At 39.6% G+C, this 17,400-nt stretch overlaps 1 protein-coding gene across 1 annotated transcript in view; it reads left to right on the forward strand.

The window, feature by feature from the left end:
- The window catches only part of znf385b (zinc finger protein 385B), a 56,626-nt gene extending 51,954 nt beyond the window's left edge, over positions 1–4,672 (forward strand). Inside the window, exons 8-11 of the mRNA XM_046055023.1 lie at positions 1,359–1,754; positions 2,972–3,156; positions 3,695–3,790; positions 4,091–4,672. Of these exons, the coding sequence (XP_045910979.1) occupies positions 1,359–1,754; positions 2,972–3,156; positions 3,695–3,790; positions 4,091–4,360 (947 nt within the window). The 3' untranslated portion in view covers positions 4,361–4,672. The remainder of the gene's footprint in view (positions 1–1,358; positions 1,755–2,971; positions 3,157–3,694; positions 3,791–4,090) is intronic.
- The last annotated feature ends 12,728 nt before the right edge of the window (positions 4,673–17,400 follow it).

Below are 17,400 nucleotides of genomic sequence, written 5' to 3' on the forward strand. Positions count from 1 at the left end.
ACACTACTACTGCTACTACTACATGAAAAAAGTTTTATAGCTATTTGTGCCTCCAGAGGGAGCGGCGTGAAACCTGGTAAACTGACTCAAGTGATGTCACATGAGGCAGTGTCTGAAGACTACAAATCTGAAAATGGAAAAAATCTTGGTGTGTGGAGAAAGTGAGTTTACCACATCTCTGTAGCCTGCTCCTCACCTTTACACAAGGCTAGCAGCTGGACGCTACATTACTGAGGCCCCATCCACACTACTCCATTTTAGTTTACAAATGGAGATTTAAAACGAATACGATCTCCGTCCACACCAGCGTTTTAGCTGCGTATCAGAGTTGATCTCCGTCTACATTAAAATGACATGAAAACGCACATCAAGTGGCTGTTCACGTACACTGGGCATGCGCGTGCCAGTGTAAACATGAAGCAGATGGTCTATTCTGTAGTTTAAGATTTGGCGAAAGAATAAAGTAATGCAGAGGAAGAATCAGACCAGATTTTTTTTTTCATGGACCAATAACGAGCTGGGACTGTTACTGAATGTAACACAGGAGTGTTGCTGCAGAAAACAGAGTGGGAGTCGTTGCAAAGAAAATGGCGTCAATTAGGTACACAATATTTTAATAAAAATACCATGTCAAAAACTCTATGTTGTTGCACCATGTGTCTGCTTTACATGACTTATAAGACCCAATCAGAGAGCCAAGCGTGAGCGTCTGCATCATCGTTTCTAAAGTCCTCCATTTTAGCCCATCTTCACTAAAACGCACTCTGGAGTTTCAAAACGAAAAACGGGGTCGGCAGCGTTTCCAAACTTCTCTGTTTTAGGTTTTCATTTTTGCCGTTTTAGTCTGGATGGGAGGTGCAAACGTAGAACAACACACCCAAATCTCCAACTTAAGTGTTACAGTCAAGTTGCATTGTGGGTAATGTTGGTGTGAGTTTTGACACCCTCCACGAGAGATTGTACTGAGCCTCAGAAGCTAATGGAAGAGTTACAGGATGTGATATTAGGACTTCATAACAAATGTCTCTGTATGTCTCTTGCTTAGTCTCAGGCAGAAGCTCATTACAGAGGCAGTCGTCACGCGAAGAAGGTCAAGTCTCAGGAGAACAAGGCAAAGGCCAAGCTGGCAGTCACTGGAGAGACCAATGAGAGCAGCACAAGTCCTGTGGGCCTCACCCCACCTGTCTCATCAAACAGTAGCACCAATCAGCACACAGGTTGACTTTATCTACTAAAAACACTGATCTAAATACGGTTACTGTTGTTGTTTGGTTTTAATATCACAGGGTGTTTTTTTTATTGATTCCTCCACTTTTTACTTCTCCTCTTCTTCTTCCTCTTACCCATCCTCCCTCCAGAACTCTTATCTAGCCTTATAGACTCCTCCTCTCCTCTCAAATCGTTCCTCCTCCCCTCTTCCTCCCCTCTCTCCTCGTCCTCCTCTTCCTCTAGCAGAGCAGGCAGTGAGCCTCCTCCCTCCAGTCCTCCCTCTGCCCTCCCTGCACCGGGCCTCTTCTCCTCTCCTTCCTCCTCTTCCTCTTCTTCCAAAGCCTCTCCCCCTCCCCCTCCTCCAGCTCCTGTCACATCCGCTTCATTCTCTGCTCCCCATCCTCCTCCTACTCCTTCCCAGGCCTCCTCCCAGGATGCTTCTCTCTCCGCAGAGTCGGAAGAGGAGAAAGCAAAGAAGCTGCTGTACTGCTCTCTGTGTAAAGTCGCTGTCAACTCTCTGTCTCAGCTGGAGGCTCATAACGCAGGTGAGGAGGGACGAGATGATGTATAGAAAAACATTGGTCACTCCAAATGAATGATAATGTTGCTCTGTAACTGCTGGATGTGTGAACATCAACATAGAAGTGTGTACAGGCCGTTGTTGCAGGTTTTAAAAGTCCATCAGAAAAAACAGTCATTCAACATTCAAGACGGTCAGTGGTGGATGCTGAAATGGCCATCATTTTGATTTATTGTTTATATTTATCTTTATGGCCTTTATGTGTTTGGTGTTTTCCTGTTTCAACATGACAATGACCTTGTGCACAAAGCCAGGTCCATAAGGGAAAGATTTTCAGGGAAGAGCCCTGACCTCAACCCCATCCAACACTGACTGTTAGCCCGGCCTTATCTCCCAACATCAGTGTTGGACCTCACTTATGCTCTTTATGTTAAATGAGAGCAAATCCCTGCAGCAGAGATTCAGAAATCTGGTAGAAATCCCGAAACTAGAAGATTAGCGGCTCTGATAGCAGCAGATCAATGCCCATGGTGTCCATATACTTTTGACCATGTTGTGTGTATGTGGCTGGACACTGGGGAAGTTCAAGTGGGGTCTCATTTACCATGTTTACCAAAAAGGGTCCGATTGATGTTATTGCTGATATTGCTTGGACTTTCTGACCAATCCATGGACTTTGACACCACACTAACCTTGAATTAGAGTTAAGTTATGTCACCTCAATTTTGTTGTACCTTCGTTATCCTTCATGGTGGTGCATTCAAATTGCTTTAACATCCCAGAAGACAATCAAACGTGGACTTTGTGAGAATGATCACGTGAATTTTGTTGGGTCTAGCATTTAAAACGTATCTGATTAGCAGCAAACTGGCATATCTCAGATTTTGGGGTGCCCTTAAATGCATCAACATAATGAGCTTTCAGCCACATGTTGATGATTACCACACAATAATTTGTCTTCAGTAAGTTTCAGGTTTCTGCAGGTTGGTTTTTATAGAAATAAACTAGTGGTTACCTGAAAGGAAGGAAATCAATTTTAAAACTGATGGATCCTTTGAAAAAAAAGCAGCAAGAATTGAAAGTATTGTGGGGTTGGTGAAGGTGATAAAAAAAACAACAACATCAATATGGCCTTATAGCTGCAGCACTGTGAAACACCCACACTGACATTCTGTATATATTTATCATTACTGTATGTCTCTTTTTTCATAGATGTTGGTTTCTGTGTGTCTCTGTTTGCAGGTTCAAAGCACAAGACGATGCTGGAGGCTCGGAGTGGTGCCGGACCAATCAAGGCCTACCCACGACCCGGAGCCAAGCTGAAGAACAGCAGCAGCTCTGGAATAAAAGGGTCCGGCCTGCAGAACAAAACCTTCCACTGCCAGATCTGTGATGTCCATGTCAACTCTGAGATCCAGCTCAAACAGGTAGAAACAAAGCGGACACATACAATAAAATAACATTATTTTAACATCACTTTTTACAAATCTTACTTACTGTTCCGAAGTCAAACAAACTGTCTGGTCCCCAAACTAAAGCAGCCTGTTATGTCTAAACTTTCTAGTTACACCTGACAGCAGAAATATTAAAACTTGAAATGGAGTTTTTAATTCAGACTTTGATCACGGAGATTACAACCACCAGAGTGAAGAATGTGTTTGTCACTATATATGCCTGATATTTGCTTGGAGCTATCAGTACAGTGTGAATATGTTTTGTCTTACTTTTCTCATCAGGCTCAGATATGCTCATATTTTGCGGCTTCTGTGTCAACGTCAATATTTTTCTCCAAGGTAATATTGGATTGATTATGGGAAGACTATTTCATCTGTATTGGCAGGAAGATTTTCTTTTCTCTATGTCCTCCTGCCTTTAATTAATTTCAAAAGCACAGCCAGACGAGTCACCGACTGCCCTTTCCTCAGCTCTGTTGTCAGCGTGAGAGTGTGTTTGTTGTTGTTGCAGCACATCTCCAGCAGGAGGCACAAAGATAGAGTGGCAGGAAAACCCAGCAAACCCAAATACAGCCCTTACAACAAACAGCAGCGCAGCTCACTCACTGTAAGTGTCTCTCTTCCACTGTCTCTCTCTCAAAATCAAATTCAAATTAGCTTTTTTGGCATAAATCATACTAAAGTAGAGTACTGTGCAGATCAATAAATGCATCAATGCAATATACAAATGCTAATATCAATAATGGGGAACTGAATTAATTTATACATTTGACTTGTTTCATCTCGTCTCCTCTTTTTTTCTCATCTCTTTATTTCTTTATTTCCATTCCTTGTCTCCTCATCTTCTCTCCTTGTTTCTTATTCTTGTCCCGTCCTCTCTTCTCGTCTCCTCTCCTCTTCTCCTCAGAAGGAGCTGGTGAAGCCCTCTCTCTCTCCTTCCTTCCTCTCCACTCCCTTCGCTCCTCCACCCTCCTCCCTCACCTCCTCCATCTCGCTCCCTCCCACCTCTCTCTCCTCCTCCCCTCTCCTCACTCCCACCTCCTCACCCCTCACCCCTGCCATCTCTCTCCATCCTCGCCCTCCAGCGTCCTCGTCCCTCTTCACCGCATCCTTCCTGCGTCCGGCTCCTGGACCAATCAGAACGAGCCAAGGATCCATTCTCTTCACACCCTACTAACGGCAGTATCACTGGTGGGGAGTCGAACCGGCGACCTTTGACCTCTGACCTCCAGTTTGTTGGAGCTCAACGGGCAGAGGAGTCCAGAAGAGACATTCAAACCTGCAACCATCTCACCTGACTGAGGCTTCAAAAAGAGACCTGAGAGGACAGAACCTCCACCTCCTTCTGTCTAGATCTCCTTCTCTGGTCCAAAAGGTCACAGCTGACTTGAAAGCAACCCGTGATGATTTTTTCCAAACCAGAATGGGACTCAATGCTTTAAAAAAAACACAGCCCTGAACTGAACATAAGTTAAAAGGTTCTCACACATTTTGGAAAACCTGGTATTTTTTTAAATGCAGTCATGAATATCTGGTCATGGAAAAGTCTATCTGTCATCCCCATTTCTCATTTTAATGCTCCTGATTCAGCTGATTTGAAACGTCCAACTTGAAGATAAATATGTAGAACCTTTAACTTGTGCATGAAAACATAGAGACAGTTTTTTCTTTGTTCTGCCTTTTTACCAAAAACGCGCCCTAAAGTACCTCATCGTTTAATGACAAATGACTCTTTGTGGAATCTACTGAAAATTGAGCTGGAGTTTTTAATATAGTTTGGTTTGATTGAGAAAACAATAATCAGATCCAGATTTTCAGGCTAGAAGATGCAGCTTGTGTTGAGACCAGACACAAAAGTGAACAAGAAAGTCTGGACTTTTCGTTCAGGTTGGCTGCAGGTCCTCAGGAGTTAAGAGCGGGTTGGATCGGTCTGAACAAATCTCCTCTAAACACAGAAGCTCTTCTTCCTCATGCTGGATGAACTAACCAGCAGACACCTGATGTCAGAGAGTCCAGCACGTCACGAACAAATACTGCAGATGTCTTCACGTCATATCAACACTGGACTGTGATGCCACAGGTGTCCTCCATCAGACATCCCTGCGCTCATGTTCGACTCGTTCCTAACATACAGCAAACTACGAAGTGGAGAGAGAGAATTTAAAAGATGCAGCTTACGCTATTTTATATTTTGTTTATTGTCACCAAATCCCTTAAAAAGCACAGAACCAAACAAACTGTCAGTACTTTTAGGCTTTCCTACACTTTCTGTGGCTTTCAGGCCCAAATCCATTGGTTTCTACTTACGACACAAATCTTTAAAAATGGCTCACAAATATATAGTTTCATTTTTTACAAAGCCTCAGTAATTTCCTAAACAGCTGAACACTGTAGTTTTAACTAAATGTTACTCCAACAGGAGGAAATAGTACAAAAATGTCTTGTGTTTCTTCACTCATCTGACGTCACACATGTGTTCAAAGATCTCAGCTATTGCAGTATAATTTTGATATTTTTAAACCTGGGCCCCACTGTCACATATTTTGGTGTTGAGCTCTTGTACGTACCCAGCAAACTCGTCTTCCTCATTTCCACCAGCAACAACTTGCCTCTAATGAGATTTCAGTGGGAGAACAGTCCTTGAGCGAGTCTTCTGTTTCTTGTGAAAAACAAAGGGTGTAACTTGGAGTCAAGCGTGCAGATCCTTTCCATGATGTTGTCAGACACCTCATCAGTGTGAACCTGTCGTGGAAAAAAGCACTTTATGTGGATGTAATTTTGACAGGCACAATTGCCCCAAATTAATATATTGTAGCCACTGCTGCCGACTGAAGCCATCTACTGCACAAATTCCACAACTTTTTGTACCTAGTCATTTTGACTAGTCAATAGAAAAAGAGGGCCCAGGTTTAAAAATACAGAAATTAGCCTTTATCTCTGTACAATGTTATTATTGCGGATAAAAATTATGAAGAAAACTATGAAAATATGACCTAAGTTGCAGGGCCATAGTCATGATTGTAGAAATACCTGGGTCATGAGCCCAGGCCTACCTACAGTCTGCTTTCCTTGTTGTTTCTCTGCACTTTTAGCCAGGTATGTAATTCTGGTTGAAGCTAAATCCCTTTAAATGTAATTTATTCTGTTTTTTGTCTAAAACAGCCACTGTGTAATTATTTACACACTGACTTTAATATGTGTGTTGTTGATGTAACTACCCTCACCATGACAACATAAAGTCCAGGTGAAAATCAGTTTTAACAAGTCAGCAAAAACCAAAAACAATAACACAAAGTCACATCAGGATGGTTAATTCAGGACACACAACACTGGCTAAACTTGCTGTATGTTTGGAATCAGAGTACGAAAACATGAACGCCTCCTCCTTATATCTGATGTCCACACTTCTGCCTGTACCTGTTGTCGTCTCCACTGCCAGTGTGTTACAGACTCGCTCTGCACTCTGGGCTGGGCTACTTCCTGGTTTTACAGTGAAAAAGGCCTTTCGTCCTGACTGTCGGTTTAGTGTCAGTCAACCTTTCTGCTGTCACTGAATCTGACTAGAACTTTCCGGGGTTTAAAGCGGAACAGAACATTTACTGTCACTGAAACTGAAACTTTTTTCACAAAGAGTCAGAGGAACTTTTTAAGACTTTAAAAACGTCACTGGAACACTGGAAGAAACAATATCCGTAAATAAGCTTATTCACTTTCAACGAGAAAAAGAAAAGACTAACTTGCTTCTGGTGGCTTTTTCTGTGCTTTAATATTTTATTTTACAGTATATGTTGTAAATATTTGCCCTAACCTTTTTCATGACTTTCAAACAACCACATGCCCTGTCCATTCATCCAACACCTTGGTTGGGAGACAGATTGTTCAACAACTACTAGCCACATTTGGATGCACCCATGAGATTTGTCCTTTCATCTAGTGCCACCCTCAGGACAAACATCACATTTTCAGCTCCACTACTTGTAATGCTCTTAGAAAATCTAAATAATTAGCATGTTATGTGCGACAAAATTCAGAAATTCAGTGAATGGAGATGTATCATCACATGACCTAAGTATGGAGCTTCTGTGATAACAGGTGCTCATATATATGGAGGGAGATGGTCTCTTGACTTCAGCTGTGAACATCCTCCTTGATCTTTCGGGAGGACTTTCATTAGACGCCTGATGTTGTGTTCAGGTATGTTTGTATTTATTTATTTTTTCAGTGGTTTTAAACACACACACACACAAACACATCTCCCGGTCCATATCTGCATAAATACAAGCACCAGCATCAAGGAAGTTATCCAGCCTTGCAGACACTATAACAAAGGGGCCAATGTTACATTTTTCTTTTTTTAATGGATTGGACGTACAGATTACTGACCCAGGCTTTCTTAATATATGAAATCTGAATCTGAGGGTTGGAAATGGGTTTCTTGAAGAAAGAAAACATCACCTTTAAGCTGCTTTAAGTGTGTCACTGCTTTGTCCGCTTTCATGGCTCCCTTGACTCCTTTATTATTCCTTAAGACAAAATGGCAGCTTCTCTCCAGCATGAATAAAAATAAAAAAATTTACATGCAGTTGTAAACCAATAGCGGTACAAGAAGTGAGGTATTGTTATGAGTAGAGAGTCTGTGCTGCCTGTGAACTTACCTTCACTAAAGTACATTTCCTAACTATAGTGTTTTCATATTGTTTGGCAAATTGGACTTTTTTTGTTGATATTTGTAGCAACAAGTTTGTGTCTAATATTCTATTTGTGTGTTTTGCTCAAAGTTTGGCAGATTTTCATCATCCCCTCCATGTAACAGACTTGAGTCATGTGATGAAGCCTGAGCTAGCTCCATCTGCTAAAGACGAGTATCAAATGAGATTTTTTATTTTTTAGTCACACAACTGGTCAAGAATGAACTTTGATGCTCAACATCGGTATGCTGCTTGTTATGTCCATTACTTTCATATTGTGGCTGTAATAAACTCTGCAGCATCCACGGGAAACTAGCAGCAGCTGGTGTTCTCAAAAAGCCAACAAACGTCATAGCAAGAAAATAGCTTTCTTTAGCATTTTCAGACTTACATTTGATAAAAAATTTAATGATAAGGTGGTTTGAGAGTCATGAACAGGGTTCAAAGAACCAGGAGAAACCATAGAAAACTTCTCACAAACTTGAAGATGTAGTAAAGATCCTCCTCTGTGTTGTCAATAATAATAATAGCAATGTCAATAATTTACTTGAGAGAGAATCACTTGTTCTTCTTCCTATTGGGTGGACTTGACTTGAAGGTTGTTGTCATACTGGCTATAAGTAAATGGTGAACCATATACCTTTTATTTCTAGTCAGTATGAACAACTGGAACAATTGCAATGACCAATAACTCTTGAAATGCTTTGGGAATGTGAGAGTTGTTTTAAGATAGACGTGAAATAATGCAAACCTATTCTGTAATGGGGTAAAATACTTTTGCCTCCCTAAAATCTACAATGAAATGTCAGCGATTCCACAGCAGCTGTTTTAAAAAAAAACATATTTATAAGTGGTTATTTAATTATTAATTATTAGTACACAGTACAAAGCAGAGATAGAGTGCACCAACATTGGTAATTTCCAAGCAAAAAGTCCTTACTACAAAGGCTCCATCTAGAGATTCTCGCTTTGGTCACTGTTTCAGAAATGAGTGCTAAAGAATGTCATGCCCAAAGCTATGTCAATGAAAAGACACTGTGTGGACTCGATAAAAACAAACAAAAAACAACAACAAAAGAAAAAATATATATATATATTATCCTTGTGGTTATTCTCTATGGTTTCAAATGGTCAGTATTTTCCTGTCTGTCTTCCTGCCTCCTCCTGAATAACTTGAAGCATCTCAGTCTTCCAATTATGAACAAACAGGTTTAAGGAAACTATGTGTGTGTGTTTGTGTGTTTATCTATGCAGTATTTGGTCTTACGGCGCAGTAACTCTATCTCATCAACATGCAACTGTAACAAGAAGTGTCAAAACCATGTTGATGATGCTGATTAACCTCCACTATGGCTGTTTAACAGCAACTTGTTGAGCAGCTCCGAGCTGTTCAACTAAACGTCCTCCTCTGTCTGATGATGTCATCATGATGCAATAATGTACAGATCAGCTGCTGCTTTTCTATTCACTCCACTTCCTTATTAGCAATACCGAGGCCTGAGAGTGTTGATACTAGTCCGAGTCCTGATGCTGGGGGCGAGTTGCAATACTGGAATGAAACAAACAGGGAAGTGTTGTTTCTAGTTAACATGATATAAACTTGTCCTTTTTGTTCAATCTGAGATTGTGAGTGTGTGTCTGTGTGTGTATCTTTTATATAATAAACGCCTGGATAAAGTACATTTTGTTGCTGATACTGCAGTCCTTGATATTAGTGCTTGCAGCCACGTTACTTCTGATTTGCAGATAAAACATTATTTATTCTCAAATGAAGTGGCTATAATTGTTTTATCGTAATATTTGTATCATAGGGAAATGTTTAAATATTGATAAAATTAAAGTTCAATTATCTGTGGAAAGATGCAAATCCCCTCTTTTTTGTTTTTTTCTTTTAGAATAATTGTAAAAAAAAAACACATTTGTAGTAATATTATAGAAAAGACCCTAAATGTAAATTTTCTATTCTATTTTTGTTTTTGTTTTTGAAATGACCAGAAACACAGGTCAACACTTGGTTGGTGTAAAATGAAAGTCCTCTGTTGGTAATACAGGAATGTCTATGTGTGTGTGTGTGTGTGCGCGCGTATGTGCGTGCGTGCGCGCGCGTGAATGCACGTGTATTCTCTCCATGCTTTGAATGAACCTACCATCTGATTTAATCACTTTTCTTCCAAAATAAAAGCTCATGTTCCATTAACCCAGAGGACATGCACACGGATAAATCATTAAATGTAGTAGTTTTGATACACGTCTGAGACATGGTTTGGTAAAGTGTAAATCAGTTTAAACTATGGTGATACATCAACTTTAGTTTTCATGGACTGTGCATACACAAAAAGGAAAGACAAGTTCAGATTCAATCAATTTTCAACCTATCTTCACCATTCCAACTTTCCCAAGGTTATTGTAACTGGAGACAGGTGAACTGCTTAAACTGAATCATCAGGATGCTAACAAAACAAAAAACAGTTTCCTTTAGATTTCATCTTAGAGCAGCTGCATTTAATCTTCCTCTGACATGTTAAAAACTCATACTTTCAGAGAACCTCCGTCCACTTCTTCATGTACAATATTTATTCTCTGAGCTTGTTTTTTTTATGATGATGCAAATTATGTGACATTTCTTTCTTTATAATTTTCTGTAATTTTTTTTCATTTGTTTTCATTAAACTGCTGAACGTCCTCCATCCTTCCTGCATTCTTTTTAAATAAAGATATTAGCTGAGTCCCTCAGTACTTTCTGACTGAACTGTTGAGTACTGTACTATTGCTTGATTTGAGTCATCAACATGAATACATTAAATGACTTGACATTCATTTTATGCCTTAAGCGGTCTCTGAATTTTTACTACTTCAATAACTCTTATAAGACTTTTAAGACTCACAGTCTTCCTATGTTACCATAATAACACACAACTCATGTCCACAACACTGGTGAGATAAATTCAAAACAATGCTACAAAAACTGGTTATTAGTAATGTTGCTTGTGGTTTTCCCCCTCAAAAACCTTTTCACATGGTGAACACAACAAAAGAAATAACAAATGTACATTTGCACATTTTTAATACAGTACAACACACCAAACAAAAAATCATTCTGCCCCAAAACTGAATGAACTGACTCTGGTCCTTTTATCTTTCTACTGAAGCTTCTGATTGGTGTGTTATCAGTTTTGATTCTCTGTGTTTCCACCTTGGTAGTTGTTTGCTAATTGAACTCAACCTGTGCTGATTGAGTGAGCAATATCGAATGTCAGTGCTTTCTCAATGACCACATGGTGTAGGCAAAGAGAAATAAAGGGATTTGTGTGTAGAGCTAGAGAAATGGGTGTGCTTTTTGAAAAATGGAGCTATGGTTTTGAAATTTTAGTTCAAAAGCCTGCTTATAAGCAATGGAGAAAAACTGTAAAAAACAAAACAAAAAAACATCTGACCTTTTCCATAACATTTTTAATGATTAACACAGTAACGTTTTCACTGAGCCACAGCGACACGTTGAGAACATGTTGCACACACAGCCTTGAAAGCGTCACACAATGAGCCTTGATAGGAAACTACTTGTTCTCATCCTCCTCCCTCTTCTAGTAATTCAGAATCTGACGTCTGTGTTTCTAACAAAAATTGACAATGGCCACACGTTGAAAAAATGTTGCACACAAGGCCTTGAAAGGATCACACAGTGAACCCTAAAGGGAAATTAACAAGGGATCATTTGTGCTTGTAACAGAGCCCATCTTTTTTATTGTTGGTTTGGTCTTGATCTCATTTCTGCATCAGACTGAATGTTTATTTAAGCTGCATCCTCCAAGAAACTCAAAGTAAGCTTTTCTATTTTGGTAGTTTTTTTGACCAACAAAAGCCTTAGCTTCAAGATTATCTGAAGAGAAAGAAAACACTTAGTCAGTCTGGTACTGCTGAGGTTATTGGACAGACAGAGGGGCAGAGAGAGAACCGGACTAGACTGGAATCTTTTAGTAACTGGTGTGATCATTTACTGCACACTGTGTATCTGCTCTGTGGCAATAAATGATCAGGCCAGTTAAAAAAGAGACGAGTCATCTCCAGTTCAGCATAGTCCAGCTTGCACCTACCATGAACCTGTAAACAATGACATGAGTACAGCCTGCAGATACACAATGACTAAGATGTTTACATGCAAGAAACCAGATTATTGTGAGAAGTCAGCTTGAGGCGGGAAATCGGGGGAACATGTTAGTCATGATGATGATGATGTTGATGTCACTGGTTATTGAGGTTATACATGAGGTTATTTTCCTGTGCAAATGTCACCAAAAACGTGATTGTACAATGGAGCTGTCAATTTGAGTGTTTTTAGCAGAGACTTATCAGAATACACTGAGGTGTAAGACAAATGTAAAGTAATTCAATTAACTTGCATAAATTTAGTATTTTACAGAAATACTTGTTAATAAAAATATCTTAATAACCATGCAAGTCTGAAAAACTGCATTAAGAAGTCCCATAATTACTTCATTAATGAACCCTATAATAAACATCTTACAAACCCCTATTACTAAATCTTGATATTTGCAGCTGCGATATTTTAATTAAGAATTAATCTAGAGTCACTGAAGAAATTAAGGAATAAAAACTGATCAAATAAATCATATTAGAAGAAATAAATCACCACAGTGAACCACACATTTCCCAACACTTAAGCGTCCATAGTTAGCATCCATATGTATAAAAACATTTTATAAAGGACACTATAATACACAGTGTAATATAGTTGTAAATGGCAATCAGAACATGTGTGTTTATTAATATACAGTATTTGTCTAAAATTATGACATAAACACAGACATGTTTTATATTATTACAACAGTGAATTTTACAATGTTTTAATTTGTCATCTCATACACCAGCCACCACATAGCCTCCACGTGACTTCTGCAGACCGCCGAAATACCAAGACCATCATTACTCTTGGGATGAACTTCTCCAGCCCATGAGGAGTTATAGTTGTTGACACATACATTACAGCAATACAGTTTTTCTCAGTTGCTTAAACACAAAAACTGGTTTATCAAGCACAAAACCCATAGCCATTACTCATTCCCATGAACACGCACACAATTGCCACAACCTTAAACATTATTCACCTGTTTCCACATGTTTCAGTGTTTAAAACTCTTTATGCAAAATCATACAACAAAGTGGCCCAAGAAGTAACGTTAGGTAATTCATTGCACTGTATGGGCCTCTTCATTCAAGAATCATATGCTCTTAATATAATTAGCTCAAGTCATCACTTAAACTCAATGAGCACACTTTTCTCCAGGTGCAAACACTTAGCCTCAAATTTATTACAGTTTTTCTCCATTGCTTATAAGCAGGCTTTTGAACTAAAATTTAAAATCCATAACTCCATTTTTCAAAAAGCACACCCATTTCTCTAAACTCTACACACCAGAGATGGGGACTCGAGTTAGAGACTCGGACTCGAGTGCGACTTAAGTCGCACACACAGTAAGTTCAGACTCGACTCGGACTCCAGGGACTCGTGAACAATGTTTATTTTTTGGAAACGTCTGATGAGATTGCTGTTACTGCCCTCCCTCCGTTACCTGTAACCTGCCTACGTAGCATCTGCTGCGCGCGGCCGCACGTGAGAGAGGACAACAAAAACCGGCAGCCGCTCCGCCATTCATCATAAACTCTGGCTTTAAAACTTCATACAAGACCCAAACAAAGAAGCGCAAATAGGTTAGTAACTTGTGGTAAGTAAACATGTTTAGCTCAGCATTGGCCATCTAACGTTATGCTTCTTGCTTCAGCTACGACCTACCGTCCCGCTGGCTGCCATCACCTTAATTATTGCCGTTGGCTAGACAGAGGTTAGGCTACAGGTTTATTGTTGATCATGTAACCTTACAGTTTTATTTAGTTATAACTTTACACATGTTTGAGAATCTGGTGATGTGTTGACTTACAGTAGTTTAAACTGTCATTAACTGCATTGCACAGGTTGTGCTCTGTAAGTTAAAAACAGGTTACAGCTTTATTGTTGACCATGTAACTTTAGTTTTATGTAGTTATAACTTACACTGGGTTTGAAAATCAACAGGGTTTGTTGACTTACAGTAGTTTATAAGCTGTCATTAATTGTAGACGCATTGTACATTAGGCTACATGGTTGTGCTCTGTAAGTTAAAAACAGGTTACAGGTTTATTGTTGATTATGCAACATCACAGTTTTATTTATTTAACGTTACACTGGGTTTAAGAGTCTGGGGAGTGTTTTGACTTACAGTATTTAATAAGCTGTCAATAATTGCATTGTACATTACATGATTGTGCTCTGTAAATGAAAAACAGGTTACAGTTACAGAATTCCTTATAGACATGCAGTTTTATTAGCAACCTGGATTGAACGCAGCAGGTGATACAGCATTCGTAATAACCACGAGAGACTTGACACTTGACTTGGACTCTAACTCAAAAACTTGACACTTGACTTGGACTCTAACTCAAAAACTTGACACTTGACTTGGACTCTAGCTCAAAGACTTCAGACTTGACTTGGACTCTAGCTCAAAGACTTGTGAGCATCTCTGCTACACACAAATCCCTTTATTTCTCATTGACTTCACCATGTGGTCATTTAGAAAGCACTAACATTCAATATTTTTCACTCAATCAGCACAGGTTGGGCTCAATTAGCACACAGCTACCCAGGTGGAAACACAAACTGTCAAAATTGACAACACACCAATCAGAAGCTTCAATAGATAGATAAAAGGGCTAGAGTCAGTTCATTAAGTTTTGGAACACTGGATCCAGATAAATCTGAAGAGAGAGGTCTAGGACATGAGAGAGGAGGAAGGGGAAGAAGAAGAAGAGGAGGAGGAAGAGGTGAAGGAAGAAGAACAGTAGGAGTTGGAGGAGGAGATGGGATAGGAGGAAGAGGAGGAGGCTGGGGAGGCGGAGCAGGACTAGGGCGGAGGAGGATGGAGGAAGAGTAAGGAGGAGGATGAGGTGAGAAAAGAGGTGGATGAGGTAGAGGGAGGAAGAGTAGGTGGTGAAGGAGGTGGAGAACAAGAATCTCTAGCTTGTCCCAGACCAAAGACAGGACACTGGGGTAGAATAATTTGTTGTTTGGTGTCTTGTACTGTAATAGTACACCAAGGAATTAGGAAGGAAAATGTGTGTTTATTTATTTTGTGTTCATCATGTGAAAAGGTTTTTGAGGGGGAGAACCACAAGCAATATTACTTATAACCAGTTTTTGTACTATTGTTTTGAATTTGTCTCACCAGTGTGTAAAACTGTGTTGTAGTGTGTGTGTGTTTTTGAGGGCTTATGTGTTATGTCTGAAGGAAAAGTTTGTTTTTTTCAGCAAGATTGAATGGTTTTGAGTGGAGAGCTTCATTTTGACCTGAAATTATGTTTGGGGAACTGGATGAGAAGTTGTGGATTTGTGTTTAGAGTTTTGAGAAAAAGAGGCATAATTTCAAGAAATGTGTTTAAGCAATCGATAAAAACCGTAGCATCAATCAGGATCGATAAATTGGGCCTGTCCATGTGCATTGGAAAATTGACAATGCTGAAGTTGCAAAACAACAGAGAGGACAAGGGCAAGGACAACAACAACAACAAACAACAAACACAAGTGATCCCAAAGGAAATCAGTGCCACCATAGTTCATCATGTGCTCATACATGGAAGGACTATAAGAAATGCTGGCCAACTAAGTGCAACCCAACCTAAGCCGTGCATGCTGAGAAACCTGTACAACTGCTGCATATGGAAAAAAAGCTCTTGGAAATTAGGTATTTTACTGTATAATTAGGTATTTTACTGTATAATTAGGTATTTTACTGTATAATTAGGTATTTTACTGTATAATTAGGTATTTTACTGTATATGGAGTCTGCACATGTTATCAGTATGACATATCAAAAGTCAGATTTTTGACCAAAATATCATTGTTATTTCAACTAATGTAACTGTTTTGACTCTCCATTGTGTTCCTGAAAGGGTTATTTGAAGAGTCAGCACTGCAATTTTACCAAATTCAAAAAGTATTTATCTGAAAACCGATTCTAAACATTTTGGTAACGGTGTTTTGAATGAATCCCTACACTCAAGTAGTTTGTGTTTTTACCAGCTTTTAAGTGTTGTCTGAGTGTGAAGTTTAAAAAGTGTGTGTCAAAATCCATCCATCCATCCATCGTCAGCCGGGGGGGGGCAGGCAATCCCAGCTGACATCGGGCGCAAGGCAGGGTACACCCTGGACAGGTCGCCAGTCCATCGCAGGGCCACACATATACGAACAACCACTCATGCTCACACTCACACCTAAGGACAATTTAGGGTCAACCTAGTCCGCATGTATTTGGATGGTGGGAGGAAACCGGAGCACCCGGAGAGAACCCACGCAGACCTTCTTGCTGTGAGGCGACAGTGCTAACCACTGCACCACCGTGCCACCCCGTCAAAATCCATTTTTATATATATTTTATATATAAGTATTGAATGTTGAAATGATTAGAGACCCCTGATAGCAATTTTAGGGATGAAACCAGATGTGATACACAATAGGAAAAAGATGTATTTAGTACAGATATTATTGGTAGCTGCAAAGAAAACAATTACAATAAAATGGCTTAAAGAGGAGTTGCCAAATCAAGCTGAATGGCTAACAATGTTAAGAAGCATCTACAATATGGAAAAAATTACATACTCATTGAGATTACAGAGGGATCTTTCATTGAAAGGTGGGCACCTTTAATGACGGTGATGGAAGGCCATTAGAACTGACTCAGGTTAGATCTGCCTGGGGAACTTGTATACAACCCATGTTTAGTTCTAAGTTGATGTTTGTTTTTTTGCAAGGTTTATCTTCAAGGTTGTTATTTTTTTTTAAATTTCTTCTCTTCCTTATATTTCTCGACACACTCTCCTGTGGACTTCATATATCATATAAGTAAGAGCGTGTGAATGTTAAGCCCCATTGTAAAAGATATTGTCTCTGAAGTAAATGCTATAAAGGGAGATCCGAAGGATGTTCAAAATAAAAAATAAGTGGCAAAAAATAGAATTGTGTGTCAAGATTTGAGAAACTGGCGAGTGGTTCCAGGAATTGTGTCTTGGTAACTGAGGAAAAACTGTGAACAATTGAAATCTTTTATGTTAAAATGCTTAAAGAGGTGGTATTATGCTTTTTGGCTATTTTCTTCTCCTTTATTGAGTTATATCTTTTTTGTGCATGCAATAGGTTTGCAAAGTGAAAAAGCCCAAAGGGAGTTCCCATCTCCCACAGAAAACACTGCTCTGAACTGCCTGAAAACATGTCGTTGTAGTACAGCCGTTTCTCTTTCATCCTTGTGACGTCACAGGGATGAAAGCAAAATGTGCATCATATAACGCTAGCCAAGCAGCTAGTCCGACACGGCCTCAAAAACACCGGTGGAAAACCACTGAGCTGCAGCACACACCTCTCCTCTCCCTTCCAAACATTAGCTACCCTCCAGGCAGTCAGTGGACATGAAGTTGTTACTGTGAT

The sequence above is a fragment of the Micropterus dolomieu genome, linkage group LG07, assembly GCF_021292245.1.
Source record: "Micropterus dolomieu isolate WLL.071019.BEF.003 ecotype Adirondacks linkage group LG07, ASM2129224v1, whole genome shotgun sequence".
NCBI lineage: Eukaryota > Metazoa > Chordata > Actinopteri > Centrarchiformes > Centrarchidae > Micropterus > Micropterus dolomieu.